The sequence below is a fragment of the Protomyctophum parallelum genome (assembly GCF_964188405.1).
Source record: "Protomyctophum parallelum genome assembly, chromosome: 17".
Classification (NCBI taxonomy): Eukaryota; Metazoa; Chordata; class Actinopteri; order Myctophiformes; family Myctophidae; genus Protomyctophum; species Protomyctophum parallelum.
The window spans coordinates 6,610,555-6,626,649 of NC_139719.1; the positions used below are offsets into that span (position 1 = coordinate 6,610,555).

The 16,095-nt window shown below is 43.5% G+C and overlaps 2 protein-coding genes across 2 annotated transcripts in view; both read right to left on the reverse strand.

Annotated features, from left to right (window-relative positions):
* vwa2 (von Willebrand factor A domain containing 2) overlaps window positions 1-11,443 on the reverse strand; it is a 34,989-nt gene extending 23,546 nt beyond the window's left edge. The window contains exons 1-2 of the mRNA XM_083787982.1: window positions 11,233-11,443; window positions 3,352-3,413 (exon numbers count right to left, since the gene is read on the reverse strand). Of these exons, the coding sequence (XP_083644108.1) occupies window positions 3,352-3,403 (52 nt within the window). The 5' untranslated portion in view covers window positions 3,404-3,413; window positions 11,233-11,443. The remainder of the gene's footprint in view (window positions 1-3,351; window positions 3,414-11,232) is intronic.
* The window catches only part of LOC310874993 (nucleolar transcription factor 1-like), a 499,750-nt gene continuing 492,982 nt past the window's right edge, over window positions 9,328-16,095 (reverse strand). The window contains exon 16 of the transcript XR_014570603.1: window positions 9,328-9,358. The gene's annotated coding sequence lies outside the window, so the exon portion shown is untranslated. The remainder of the gene's footprint in view (window positions 9,359-16,095) is intronic.

Sequence of the window (16,095 nt, forward strand, 5' to 3'; positions counted from 1 at the left end):
CAAATAAAATGGTGCATTTATATAGTAAATGGTGCATTTATATAGCGCCTTTATCCAAGGCGCTTTACAGAGATTGTGCATTACATTCACCCATTCACACACCGATGGCAGCGGAAACCATGCAAGGCACCAACTAGCACATCGGGAGCAATTAGGGGTTCAGTGTCTTGCTCAAGGACACTTCGACAGTAACTCTGGGGGAGCCCGGGTTCGAACTGGCAACCTTACGGTTACCATCCAGGCACTCTACCCCTGAGCCACCGCCGCCCCCAAATAAATCTGAAATGATACAGATTCTTTCCTGTTTTTAATGTGGTAATGACGGACATGATTCATTGGCAGACATTCTAATGACAGCCTTTGGGCAGTGTGTTTGGGCGGGGGCGAGCAAAACATCTCAACGATGTTCCATGCTTCCTTCCCTCCCACTTGGATCCTATAACCTCCTTATTCTGGGCATGTCCTAATCGGCAGAAATAGCCAATCAACACGTTTGCACTGTGAACTTGTAGATCGGCCATTTTCTTTCCCTCCCTTTTTGCATTAGCTTTGTCAAACCATTAGGATCTGTAAACAAATTCACAACAAATCTCACCTGCAGCCCACTTTTATATAACAAAGAGTATATATTGGCAGGCAAACGATTTACGTGATAAGTGCAAAAGCTCAGGGACTTGGGAAGCATTGCTTTCCTGAGGGCCGCAACCCCAGGCAGATTTATCACACCTTCTTTTTGACATAACTGGGTGAAACCTCTGTGGGGGAAAGAAAACAAAAAAGAACAAAAAAACCTAAGCCACTGAAGTGGAAACGGACCCCCATCAGTGGCGATAATCCCACCCATGTCATTCGCAGAGGAGTGCCAAGGGATTTAGGGTGCAGGAATTTACTGGGGGGAACGCCAGGCTTTAGTACTGTAGTACTGTATGTGTGAAGGTTCAGTTCACTGCGTCTGCGTCAACTGTGGGGATTTCGCTAGTCATGCAAAAAAGCATGTATTTACGTTACTTTTCAAGGTAATGAAAAGAAAAAACACATATACCTGCGTTCCAATGGATCCAATGTACAGTAGTTGTTATTTAGTCACAAGCTCTTGTGTTTTGTTGTCGTTAGTGGTTTTTCATTGGTTAAATTTTTATAAAATAAGTGTGCTCTATATTCTGATATATTCTGATGGAGTGATACCATACCAATGTTATCCAATCACGATAGATAACTCAGACAGGATACAGACTATAAACAAGTGAAGTTTTAGTTGGAAGTGATGACACAAATAAATGAGAAGTCACAATCGGAACTGGAACAATATGAAATTGAAGCTGATGAATGGGTACTCTCTCTCCTGATTGGCTGCAATGCTGTCACCTACCTGAAAATGTATTTTATATTTATTCAAGAGCTGGAGAGACAGGGAGGCCCCTATTACTGGGGGAAAAACCTCTATATAAATATGTATATTACCCTACCTTTAAGCACTTTCTGCTACCTCTGCGCGACACTCAAGGTAGTCTGTTAATTTATGAAGAAAATAAGACTCATGTAGGAGACCCTGCAACCTGTCATTTGGGTTATCTCTGAGAGGGGGTGGAGGGGTAGAGACCAGCAGTCTGGTTTCTGGAAGTTCAAAGTCTCGGCACGGCTAACAGTAAATACTTTAGACGGTGCTAAAGCATGTCATTTCTGGAAACAGCTTAGTTGTCGGAATGGCCGCAGGGCCCTCACCACGAGGGCCGATATTCATTATCCCCGGTGATTCAGGTGACCAGCTGACAGTGAGCTACAAATGAACGCACAAGGAGCGTTTGACTCGCCCGGTAATTAGACGAGCACGGCGAAACGGCTTTAATTGTAGACTTGAGTTACATTTAGTTGTACATGGGTGCAGCATGTGGTCATTGGGTCGAGAGTAAATATGTCCTTTTGTCCGTTTCCTACACTGAATGTGATTGGAGATGTCGTGATGGTGTTCTCTTAAAGTTTTTTTTTTCTTTTCTTGACCACAAAGTGTGAGAAATGTAATGTAGGTAGCATGGTATTTAGACAGATGCCAGGTTCATTGTTTACCTGGTGTGCGCGCGTGCGTGCGGTGTATGGGGGGCACTATTGGTCTCGCTGATCTAACCACTGATGTAAAGAATCCAGAGCTTATAGTTTCACGTGATGTTTATAGTAAAAGTCGGCTTATCAGTGGCCACCCACTTGAATAGCGGGTATGCGCGTGACATCATCATCATACCTGTAAGTATGATGATGAACGCCTACTAAATGGCAAAAAAACTACTTTCTGGCCTTGACATCCAAACAGAAAAGTCCTATCTGGTTGCATTAAACGACATTAAACTACATTAAAGGAGAATTCCATGCTAGAATGCTTTCTTATCTTTCTTACATTTCTTTGTAGTTGTTACGTCCCCATCAAAGAGGTCCAGGTGTTTTTTTGTGCAAAAACTCCTTATTGGCTATTTTCCCTACCATAAGCCCTCAATGAATTGCATTGCATTGAATGGGAATTGAATGGGGCTATGGGGTGTTATGCTAATTCGCTTATTTCCATCGAAAGAAGTAGTAAAGTGTGCCGCTTGGGATAATATTTACATTATGAAGAGAGGATATATACAAAGACATTATAATTTTGAGCGATGGAAATAAGTGAATTAGCACAACACCCCATAGCCCCATTCAATTCCCATTCAATTCAATGCAATTCATTTAGGGCTTATGGTAGGGGAAATAGCCAATAAGGAGCTTTTTCACACAATAACACCTGGACCTCTTTGGTGGGGACGTAACGACTACAAAGAAAGGTAAGAAAGCCTTTTAGTATGGAATTCTCCTTTAAGCTCACTTTGCCACTCACTTTGCCACTCGATTTGCAATTCATTTTATGCACGCACATACCTTCTATAAATGTAGGTTAGGCAGTGGTGGAAAGTAACAAAGTAAATTGACTTAAGTACAATTCTGAGGTAGTTTTACTTTCTACTTGATTCTTTCCAATTTGCAGTACTTTTATTTATACTCCACTAGATCTCAGAGGCAAATATTACACTTTACACTGCAATTATTTGTTACTGGCACGGCAGTGATGCAGTCATGCAGGAACGAGACAAAGTGGAGTTCCGCAAGCATCACTGAAGGTATTGCCCGGCGGGTATTAGTTGTGGGCTGTGAATAAAGCTTGTTTTGACCAATCTGGCGGATGGAGGCAGACTTTTCACTTCCGATTCATTTCCCTTTTTTTCTGTTCGCTTAGGAACCTAAAGCCAGTCATACGTTGGTGAAGAGTGCAATTTAACTTAATCAATATAAACCAATGGCAGTCAATGTGTTCACAGTGGAACGTCATCCTACCTTGAAGGAGCAGCGCGGGGAACAGGAGGGAGAGAAGGCCAGCAGGATGCATGATGGGAGACCTGGAATGACACATCGAGGCAAGTGTTTACTGACTTGCTTGCGTGTGACGTGCTTGCGTGCTTGTGTGAATGTCACGCACGGACACGCAACGACAGTAGCATGAAGAGGCCCTACTGTAGGTGGACATTGTAATTAATTTGTTGGTGGACAGTGTGGTGACGGTGAGCTCCGTTCCACTGGACCTAAAATAGAGTCCAACCGACCTGCTGTTGGTCAGCTGTTGGTCAGTGTTGCATTAAAAACTACTCTTGAACGTGCAAGTGGCAGTGTCCGGATATATCCTTCTAATAGTTTGTCGTCTGCAGTAGGCCTACGCACCTGCTTTTGAACTGCATGGGTGTGCGGAAGTCCTTTTTCACTATGATTCGGCTACTTGAAAGTAGCCAATCTACAAGCTTGTGGATCTGCTAGCTGCTAATTTGGAATATTTTTGAAACATTTTACTATAACACAAATCTTGTTGTGGGGTCCCTGATGCAACATTTTCATGGCCATGGCCATTTATAGGCTACATGTTGAGTCGTGCATGCGGGGCAACAAGTTCCAGGCAGCAGAGCCCTCCAGAGTCCAGACTTCCCTCTTTCCATTTGGTTCCTAACTACCAATAAGTTAGCTGGTGTTCCCCCCCCTGGAACCGCCCCCTCAAACACCTCTGGGGGTCCCCCGGACCGCACTTTGAGAACCACTCCATTAAACCTATTAAAGACCTGAAAAAAGAAATCTGTAGTAACCAACTAACCACTACTGCGGCAAAAACACAAAAACATATCAATTCAAGTCTCCATGGGGTGAGTAATCAATAGGAAAAAAAGGAAAACATTTTGGGGGTGAACTATGGCAGAGGCTTGCCCAATGAGCAGCACAGTAAATCAGGCTACAGCGGCCGGTGAGTCCCAGCATTTTAGCAGACACAAACGGGTCAAGAGGTCAGCCAGAGGGACCACACAGCTGCCTCAGGGGGTCTGCTGGGGAGGAAAGAACACCTGAATGTTTGTTAGCACACTTAGCGGCAGGTGCTGAGGACAACAGGCAGTTAACGAAAAAGCGCAAGGCGTCTCTTACTTGCAATTAAACACGCTTTAAGACCATTTTATGACCATCTCCAGGTGAGACCGAGGTTGCTGTAAATGTAAAGGATGAATAAACAATGTGGGTATTTTTCACGTCAAACTCTTAATTTGGTGATGCCAGGTTGACGGTTTTATTCACGGTGAAAGATCAACCACGTGTTGGCACGTCATAGTTGCATTCTATTCTATCCTGTGTGGATGTATGTAGCCTATTCATGACACAGACAGCAGTTTAACACATTAAAACCGGGAAAGCATCTGTGTCATTTTAGATTAATTTGACTATTCAAAAATACAAGCTCATGTCACTTTGTGCCACGCTATGAGCTTGTAGATGTGCTATTTATGAATGTGAGGAAAAGAGAGCTGAGCCGGACGGGGAAAAGTCCTCTGTCTACCGAGCAAGTGTCTGCAATGAGTTTTCTCAGACAGGTCACAGGCTTTAAAAATATGTGACCAAATTTGACTGGGAGACTGCCATTGGATTTTTTTGAATTTTAGTTTTTTCATTTCATATCAAAGCAGGGAATCATATAGCTTCAAATTGACATATTGGTTGTTCAGTTTGACCCACCAGTTTTGGAGATATGGCTTATAGAGTGATGTCTTGCAGAAAACAGCGAGTTGAGAAAACAGGCTTGAAAGGTTCACTTCTGTGGTCTCTAACATTACAATAGCTACATGTTTAAGCTTTTTTTTTTTCATATTTACAAGTCAATTTCAGCTTTGACACTTATTTCAGACATGCTCTAGTATGTGAAGAGTCTGCCTGTGCTATTAACTAATTTTGGAAAAAAAAAGGTTTTCTCCTCTGGTGAAAAGCTGGAATGTGCGCGATGGCAGTCTCTCAGTCAAATCTGGTCACATATAGTCAAAGGTACGAAAATCTTTGACTTAAAGCCACCTGTGACCTGTCTGAGAAAACTCATTTCAGAGGCTTGCTCAGTAGACAAATGGCTTTGCCCCGTCTGGCTCCGCAGCTCTATTTTCGGACAGGTGTTTTCGAATAATGGAACATGGTTAAGATGGAGTTTGAAGTTATGGGAAGGGGGCGTGACTGATAACATTTATATAAAATATCGAAATACTGAATAAAGCAACTTAACCATGGTGTGAAACACAAACCTTAAAAATACCCCAAACAGGTTTGAAAGTGAAATATCCCTTTACGACTCAAATGCTGTGAATGTTTAAATGAAAAGTATGAGATAGTGTGAGGGGGGTGGGGGGGATCTTGTGACATTTTGACGACCCCTGAAGTCTGTTCTCACAGCCCCGGGTCAAAGGTCAAGGCGCTCAAAAGAAATCCCAGGAACTGAATTACGGGACTGTTGACAAATTATGTCCTGCAACCCGCCCCCCCCCCCCCCCCCCCCCCCCCCCCCACACACACACACACACACACACACACACACACACACACACACACACCCTCTCTCTTACACAAACCCACCAGGATGCCTGACTGCTTTTAATGAAGCTAAACACACACAAACACACACACCACGCTCTCCTATATCAACTCCAACCAAACTGATGTGCAGCCAGACAAAGAACATTATCCTACTGTTACGCACGCACGCACGCACGCACGCACGCACGCACGCACGCACGCACGCACGCACGCACGCACGCACGCACACACACACACACACACACACACCAAAGTATTATCTTCATGTACAAAGCTAGCATAAGGATTTAGCTGTGTTTGTTGATTCTATAACAAAGGGAGATTGTGGGATAACCCCCCCCCCCCCCCAGCAAAAAAGCAGGTGTTTAAGAACGTGGCGGGATAAGATCTGACGGACCTGCCTTTGATGTATCCTATAAGCATATAATATATATATGGGTGAGTGTGTGTGTGTGTGTGGGGGGGGGGGGGTGTTGGGTAGGTGCGTGTGTGTGCATGCGTATGAGAGAGTGAGAGCGAGAGAGCGAGAGAGATACAGATCTGAGCGGCTCCAGGACTTAGTCACTGTTCTGATAACCATCAACAGGGGACATCTCGTACTCTGCGCACACACACACACACACACGCACACACACACACACACACACACACACACACACACGTGGGCACATAATGCAGATGAAAGTGGGTCGGTGTGCAGTAGTCAGTAGAGCACGTGTACGTTGGCACAGGCTTGCACACATACACGCATGCACGCACGCACACACACACACACACACACACACGCGCGCATGCGCACATATGCACTTGCAGAGAGAGAGAGAGAAAGAGAAAGAGAGAGAGCACACTTTGCAAAACTTGGCTGCCTCTTCACAAGCATTCCAATGGATGCTTTTATCCCAAGCTACAGTAGCTTCTCCCTTCTCTCTCTCTCTCTCACACACACACACACACACACACACACACACACACACACACACACACACACACACACACACACACATACACATTCCTGCTCCTGTGGTTATGACATGGTTCATGCTGCAGTATTGATCTTTTACCAATGTCAAGCCTCCAAAATCTAGTTTTCTTGTGTTATCTTGTGATATCTTGTGATATCCAGGCACTAATCATACAGTATATGTAACAGGTGGGACCATACTGTAGCACTGGCCCAGAACAGACAGTATAGGCCTACATAAGAGAGGGGGAAATCCCGCGGGATTTCATAACCTCACTAATGTCTTCAGTCAGAGGCAGAGCCTTTCATCAGGATTATTGCATTCAGCTTGACGACGTGACTGGTGTTGTCCGTTCAGACATTTTGACCCCGGTATATCAGGCAGGACAATGGCTGGTTGACAAGTAGCACTGTCGGAATCTCATAAGCCCAGCTATCTCCCCTGGCCAAGCAGGGATTCGCTCTTGTTTGGTCTTCCATACGACCCGGCCGGGCTCAACTCTGAGTAGCATGTGGAACTGTTACAGTACAAGTGAGAAGCCAGTATAAGTGAGAAAAACAAGGGGCGGAACAGGTGGTGCCCGTTTAGCCTGCACCTTTAGCCCCGCCCCGCTGGCCGTCATTGGGCGCTGGGGTTGTGATTGTCAGCCTCCCCCGTTCACAGCCGTTTCTTTTGTTATGTTTTTTTCCAACCAGGCCGCCCGCACGCTCTCCCTACGCCTCGTTCCTTCGTGTTCGGCACACCAATCCACAGACATTTGCCTCTGAGATGTAGTAGAGCAGAAGCAAAAGTATTGAACATTGGTACTCCAGTAAAGTAAAGAAAAAAATAATAATAATCCTCAAAGTGTACTACGGTAAGTACAGTACTTGAGTAAACATACTTAGTTACTTTACACCACTGTGAATAAACATTTATGGACTATTACTCCTTGCTGTCACATGATAACACACTGACAGTTGACAGATGAGCCTCTGACCTCCTGGTTTATCTATTTGACATGCTGACCTGCTGTGAGGAAGAAATTATGTTGTCATGGTTGTTTACACATAACCTTTATGTCACCATCACTTATTACTCATATAATGCATTATGACATGAAATATGGTAGCTTGTAGTGTAGGAGCAAAGATGTTTCCGCTGGGAATGATGGCAGATGACAACCTGTCTGTTACGGTTCATCTTGTCCTTCTGGCAGCTAATAGAGTATAACTATGGCCTGAGCCCTGTGCTCGGTGGCAGCATTACCTTACAGGCGATCTGTACCAGACTGATCAAATTAATATCTAAATACGAAATCGAGGAACTAAACTGTCTGGGGTGTTCGCATAAGCTTGCATTAGTAGACGATAGAATAACCCAAATTTGATATTTTATGTAAGTGAAATATCCCTTTAAGAGGACTTTGAGAACCATTGCACTGCAGTGGGTTAAGGTGGAGCGCCTGTAGGCTACTCTTCCATTGACACATTTTGTCCTGACACTGACTGTTAGTGACAAGTAGCACAGTCATGTAGCACAGTCTGAATCCCAGCCCAGTGGCGAAGCGGGGATTCCCTCTCGTTTAGTCTTGAGAAATCCGGGCTGGTGAACTCGAAGAAAACAGCCACTCATTTTTCAATCTGACTGGTCTTCCAATTATACTGGCTGTAACATATACAATCTACAACATTGTTTTGCCAAGTCCCAGGAAAGACACACTGCGATTGACAGTTGTGCCTAACGCTCACCCCAAAACACGAATTACGATTCTGTCCCTATAACTCGACTCTGTCCATAACTCGGACGGCACTGAGTCGGCTGAGACAGACTTTCCGACGTTTGTCACAGCAACTCACGTCTGCTTCAGATCGCACGCCTCCGTCGCAGACAAAAACTACCGAATAAAACAGGGATAGAAACATTCAGAGCCTTCTATTGGAGAGTTGAGCCAATGAGGGCTCAGAAACAGCACCGGTCACATAGTTCATGTACCTCGAAAGTCGAAATAGTGACAAACGCTCATAGACTCATAGACATTCCATACACTTCCGGTTCAGCACTTTGTTACTATTCGCCAATAGATTCACTGTAGAAAACTGCCCGGATGAAGTGAACGGCAGTGACGCAACTCTCCTTATATGGCACTGGAACAGTTATTTCATTTCAACTAATCAGAAGAAGGCATGGGCGGTCCTTGGCAAAACACTGTCTTAGGTGGTAAGTGTGCACAATTGTGTGCCATTATGGACTATTACTCCTTACTGTCACATGACTGACTGAACATGGTTGACCTGACCACATGATCACTGATAGTTGACAGATGACCCTCTGACCTGCATGGTTCATGTCAGAGTAATATAGTAAGAGAGTGGCGACACTAGCGTTGACTCCCATTGTAACAATGGAATGCGCAAGTGCTCATTCTATCTCAATGGGATAGTTCCGGCCATAGGAGCAATGTTTGGAACTATAGCCCATAGGCACCCGCTTTGTGGCGAGATCAAAGCGTGCCGCTACTCTCCTACTCTACACTCAGGTTATGTGACATGGTGACCTGATACTAAGAAGGGTTGGCACAATCATGACATTTTGGTTTCCGATTGATTTGATTGATTGAAATACATTTTCAGGTGGGTTGCCAAATATCAGCCAATCAGGAGAGTACCCATTTATTAGCTTGATGTTCCAGTTCCAATTGTGACTGCTCATTTCTTTGTGCCACCAATTTCAATTGTTTATCCTGTATCTTGTGTGAGTTCTCTCACTAAAATTGTATCCCGACCAGAAATGCATACTCTTTACCAAAGAAGAAGAAGAAGAAGAAGAATATGGAGCTATTTAACACTTGTAACAAAGGAAAATCACTTACCCTATACATTAAGTAAAACACGTACGCATGCACGCACGCACACGTGCGCACACGCGTGCACACACACATGCACACACACACACACACACACACACACACACACACACACACACACACACACACACACACACACACACACACACACACACACACACACACACACACACAATGCTTCCACCACTGTCAAATATATAGCACCAGTAAAAACTCAGAATGCAAACCCAGCATGTTGGCCATGAGGTGCCTTCTGTTTTGAACGGTGTTATAAGTCTGTCTGCATAATTACAAGGAGAAACGACTCCATGCACAATCCTGAGTGCACTCAAACCTAACACTTAAACAAATGCTTTGATATCTAAACATATGGCTTTCATGTCTGCTAAACAAAACATTATAATGGGCCCATGAAATACAAAGAATGTTCAAACTGCAAAACACCACACATTGTATGTCTATAAACACGTATAAAAGGAGAAACTATTGCCTATACATGTCATAAATAGGCTATATTTTTGTATGAATCAACTTCAGACTTCTTCTCTGTGATCAGGCAATAATGCTGCTTTACAATACTGTAGATGCTGTCACTATTGCTGCTATACTGTTCATTTTATGCAGAAAATGGCTTTGCTTTATATGCAATTATTCCTTAAACGTACAGTATACTTTTCTTCAGTTATTATGTTATGCTTATAAAGGCTTCTTGTTCTTTCTTTCTTTCTTTCTTTCTTTCTTTCTTTCTTTCTTTCTTTCTTTCTTTCTTTCTTTCTTTCTTTCTTTCTTTCTTTCATGTATTAATGTAGCCTATAATGTTTGTTTGTTTATTTAATTAGGCCTATTTGTTTGTTCATATATATTATCTTAGTTTGTATTACCTCATTGAGGACCTCATGTTGCATTTCACTTCTTGAATATGAGATAGTGACAATGTAAATATTCATGATACTTGAGATATTATAGGTTATGACATAAAAATAAACTCTATAGTCTATCTGTTCCATATTGAAAGCATGTTTTCTGATTTAAGTAGCCTACAAACTTACACATGTTTAAAGTAGGGGAAGTGAGGGTAATGGGGCGAGATGGAAAAGGGGCGACCGTACCTGTTACCCTTGTTCAGTACTCACATTGTTCCAGTTCCAATTTTGTCGGTTCATTTCTTTGTGTCATCAGTTCCAATTTCACTTGTTTAATCTGTATCCTGTCTGAGTTCTCTATCCTGATTGGATAAAAGTTCTATCCCGACCTGTCCTGTTTATTAAAGAGCAGGAGAGAGCCTAATAGAGAGCCTAAAGAGAGCCTAATATGTATGTATATATATCACTGATATATAGTGATCATTGTGATCACTATCAGAATAGAGCTATTTAACACAAGGTACAGCCTACCCTAATCACTTATACCCAACCTTTAATAGAAGATATGTTGCTGCAGGTTGCACAGGCCGGTATTCTAACATCCATGAAAAGGTATTTAATAACAGATTGTAAGTATACTATTATGAATTGATGATGATCTTACCATGCGCTGTCCAGTACTCAGTAGTAGTGAAGCTGTCCTCTCTCTGCAGACTCTTATTTCCCAACTCCACAGTCAGTGTCCGGATCAGTAGGCATGTAGCCTACACATACAGACTGAGACACGTCCAAACAAAACAAACCAGTATGTCACAAAACTCCCTAGTGGTCCTCCAGTGTCCGGATCAGCTGGGCACACGCACGTCCACTCCAAACCCGTCCCTTGCACTACAAACTTCTCACACCGGAGCTGGAGGAGACCTCTATTCTGCTATTGGACCGCCCATCTACAACTGTAGGGTAGACCTACTGTCACCTATTAGCCTCCAGAGGTCGCTATTCGTCACTTTACTCCGCATTGATTGATTGAATACATGTCAAGCAACCCCAAATTGCTATTTGGCCGCAAACCTTCGCGTTACGCCCCTTTGATTGATTGATTGAAATATTTATTAACATTTGCAGAATTACAGTACATTTCAAGCACAAACTCAATACAAAGACTGTTAACTGTGAGTGGACGACCCAATTAAGCATTACACTTGTTTACAACAGGGTACACATTGTTCAATTCATCAAAACATTTAGAGACATACAAATAGAATAGACACTTCTATGTAGCTAAAGAACAGAACAGGAATTCATCATATAGTAAGCAAAAAGGGAAAAGATACATATACAGTGAGGGGAAATGGGGGGGGGGGGGAATGTTTTATGCCAGGGACCTTCAGAAGCAAAGATTTGAGGTAAGTTATTTAGTTAGATTCCTTTACAGGTTCTCCTCACTAGTGGTCAACAAAAACACATTGAAGACCCTATTAACAGGAGCCATCGTACAAGGTTTCTTTGACTATGCATGCACCTCTTGGTACCACAGCACATCAAAGGCCCGTAAAACAAGGCTCCAGACTTCCCAAAACAAACTTGTCAGGCTCCTACTTGGCGAAGACAGAGTACAGCATCTTGCAAATTGCAATGGGTCTGGTCCACAAGATTCGATACACCACCAAGATACCCATGTACCTGTCCAAATACTTCCTTAATGTAAACAAAGTCCACACCCACAACACCAGAGGGAGTGCAACAAACCATGTGCAACCCAGATTCGGCACAAACAAGGGACTTAATTATTTTCGCTCCTATGCCACCAAAATGTGGAACGCCCTACCAACAGTCATTAAGACATGCGAATCCCATGACTCGTTCAAATCCGCTCTGAAAGGGCACCTACGGCCGTTTTTAGCCCAAGGAGTGTTTTTTGTGCAAAACTAATGCTTGGAATCATGGATTCAGAATCATGAAAACCCCCCTAGTTTGACAGTTTGAAATTTTTGCCTTATACGGGATGTTAATTGGGAGGGTCACAAGAAACCCGTATAAAACCATTAAATTGCTCAATACCGACAGCTGCTCAGCAAGTGGATTCATGAATGTATACAACAATATTTTAGGCCAATAAAAAATACTATACGTATACCAAATTTCCCACTTTAAACAAAAGAAGCCTGTCGGCTGCCGGACTATACAGTTAGTTAGGACACTTATATGGAAACAAGCCTGTCCACGCAAACTGTTAATAAAGTCATTAACAATATAATAATATGATAGACCTATTTTTCCCCAAAAAAAATATTATAAAAATGTATGGGAAAAAGTAACCACAGCCTCTTCACACATTAAGGACAATATCAGTCACCACTGCCAGAACCAAGGACGGGTGTTTTCAATTAATCTATCATCATGGTTAAACTATAGCTATAGAGTTCAAAGTTAAAATGGGTATAGGAAGGGGATGTCTGATCAAATGAATCCCAAATAATCTAAATGTAGGCCTACTGAATGAGGCCACTTAAAAACAGTCTGGGGTGAAATGCAAAAGCCAGAAAATGACCCCAAAAACCATGTTTGAAAGTGAAATATCCCTTTAAGAGATGTAAAGCCCCATGAAGACCCAGCACACTGGCTGCTGTATTGTGGCTATATGTACACCATGTCATTACATCTACCAGCACTGTAGCACACAACACACAATTACCAGCCTGCACTCTGGAATGGAAACTATAAGGTGAGCTGCCTGCCCTATACCTCTCCCTCCAAAAAACACATGGGGGGAAGACAGACGGACAGACTATAGAGAAATCTCTCTCCCCCTCCGCTCCCATGCCCCACGGATCTTATGAATGTCACTTAACCTGTTGCTTGCTAACCTGGTAGAAGGAAATTAAAGTTTTTCCAGGCTTACCACTGACGGACACATGACAGACCAGAATGAGGGCCCCCTTGAATGCATTCAACTTACCATGGAGCAGGGGGCCACTCCTCATAGTTGAATGCATTCTATAGGGTTTAAGTGAAACCTTTTCATTAAATAGATCATGAATAGATCTATGTTCTGATAATCATTGCTTTAGGGCAGTGTTCTCAACCTTTTAAGGCCGTGATCCCCCCCCCCCCCCCCCCCCCTGCATTACATTTTTGTTTGACTCGGTTCCACTGATAAATATTGTGAAATATTGTAAAAAATAGCCGATCTGAGCGCGTAGATTTGCTATTATATCTTTCTTTCTTTGTTGGTGGTTACCTTTGATGCAGTAAGCACTTGAACCTTTTAACATCAAACATTTTGTTTTGAACATCTCCACTTGAACCACTTGGGGGCGGCAGTGGCTCAAGGAAAGCTAACGTGTCCTTGAGCAAACACCTTTAAAGGACAACTTTAGTTTTTTTCATGATTCATGTTTTAGGTTGTTATTAGAGAAAGTAAAAGATGAGTGTTAATTTCTTTTCATTTGCTGCTTTCTTTCGTTTTAGGGACTTTAGGGACAGGGGGGCGGGGGCATTCGAGCATGGGGCTAAATATGTATTTTTGTACAAAATGTTATGGTGATTTCTTTTTATTATTATTTACTATAGTCCTAATAAAACCCAAGAAATTACATCTGGCCACAGAAGATCACAGGATCTACTGAATGTGAAGGTAGCAGGCTTAGGGGAAGGCTTATACTGTGTGTATAGGCTCAATATGTGAGTTTGTCACATTCAGTAGATCTCATGATCTTTTGTGACCAGATGTAATTTCTTGGGGTCTAGTAGGACTATAGTAAATAATAAAAAAAAAAATCGCCATCAAATTTTGTAAAATACATATCTACTTTGTAGATAGAATAATATTATTATACAGTGACAGGAGGGAGGGAGTTTGACACGTTTGGGAACTACTCCTGTCAACAGATAGCATAAAGTAAATTAGGTAATTGACATTTCCATTAGTTTCTGAGGGTTAAAATAATTACCCCATGTTGCAGAGGCGTCAGGTTCCTAAAACGGCGGTGGGTGCAGCCCCCCCCCCCCCCCCCAGCGGTGGAAAAAAACGAGTTTTTTTTCTTTATTTACAGTTTGCTAATGAACACAGTGTTTCAGTTCACAACGAACACATTATATTGTTTCAGCATCTTGTTTCAACATTTCAGCATGATCAATGATAAACAGTAAAGCAGTCGCTTTGTGGCGGTCGCTTACGAGGAAAGTGTTTCTCCTTACAGCTATAACATTAAATTGTTGGTGATTGAGTCTTGCTTGCTGAAAAGGACCTTTCTGCGCTGCATGATGTGACAGGGACAGTCAGCACTTGTTTCACCAGTCTTACGGCCTCTGGTAAAGTAGATATGGCGGTCCCCCCGGCAGCAGTGGGCACTGGAGTCGATGTGGCGGCGGGCTCTGGTGGGAGCAGCCGGGTCTTTGAGGCGGCAGCGGCGGCGTCGAATTGTAGCATGGACTGAACGAATCTCTTCTTTGCTGGAGGTGGCTTCATCATCGTAGACTTCAAATGGAAATAAATCCTGTACTGTACTGTATGCAACATTTATACTCTCTACCTGGCAGCAGAACAAAAGCCACCTTATTAGCATTTAAATGCCCATGGGCGGCGGCCCAACACCTATCTTGCGCCAAAGCGCCCCCAACCCCCCGTAAAGGCATGTGACTACGTGCATGACAACATGTCCACTGGGGAAGGGACATTTCAGTCAGGACAGTATGGGTACTGCATATTGATATTGGCGCCGCTTATTATTTTGCCTGTGGGTGCTTCTGCCCCTGAGCACCCGCGGAGTTGACGCCGCTGCCATGTCGTATGAGCAAAGATGGTTTTGGCCAGTAGCGCAACTCTCAACGTGAGCAACACGTTGCTCACTCTCTGCTGATTTCTGATCGTCTGCACCTTTGTTAAATGTACACACACACACACACACACACACACACACACACACACACACAAACTCTCTCTGTCGCTCTAATTAATTAGTCTCATGTCGCGCAGCTGTGTTCTCCCAGCGGATCCTGCTGGGAGCTGCCTCTATCTATGCTATGCCATAGTATAGGAAGCATAGGTGGACTTGCCCCAGGCGGTGGCGTAACCGTCTGGGCACGTCGCAGTGTGCCACGGGTTCGACTCCCGAGCCCGACACGGCCTTTACTGCATGTCTTCCCCCCATCTCTCTCCCGTTTTCTGTCAGCCTACTGTCTGTCCCTTCAAAAAAAAAACCCCAATAAAAAATATCTTAAAAAATATGGTATAGGTGGACTCACTGATGCTCAATTATGATATTATGGTACGGATAGACATGGAACCATGTCACTGGTAGGAAGGTTTCTTCTTATTTTTAATATATATATTTTTTGCTTTTTGCCTTTATTGATATTTTTACTGTATTACGACAGGAAATGGGGAGAGATGGGAGGGTTGGTTGGGGGAGAGACATGCGGCAAAGTTCCTCGAGATCGGGACTCGAACCTGCGACGCGCCGTCAGGCTATAGGCGCCCGGACCGCTAGGCCGCCGCGGCCCACCAAGGAGGCGGAGACTCCGG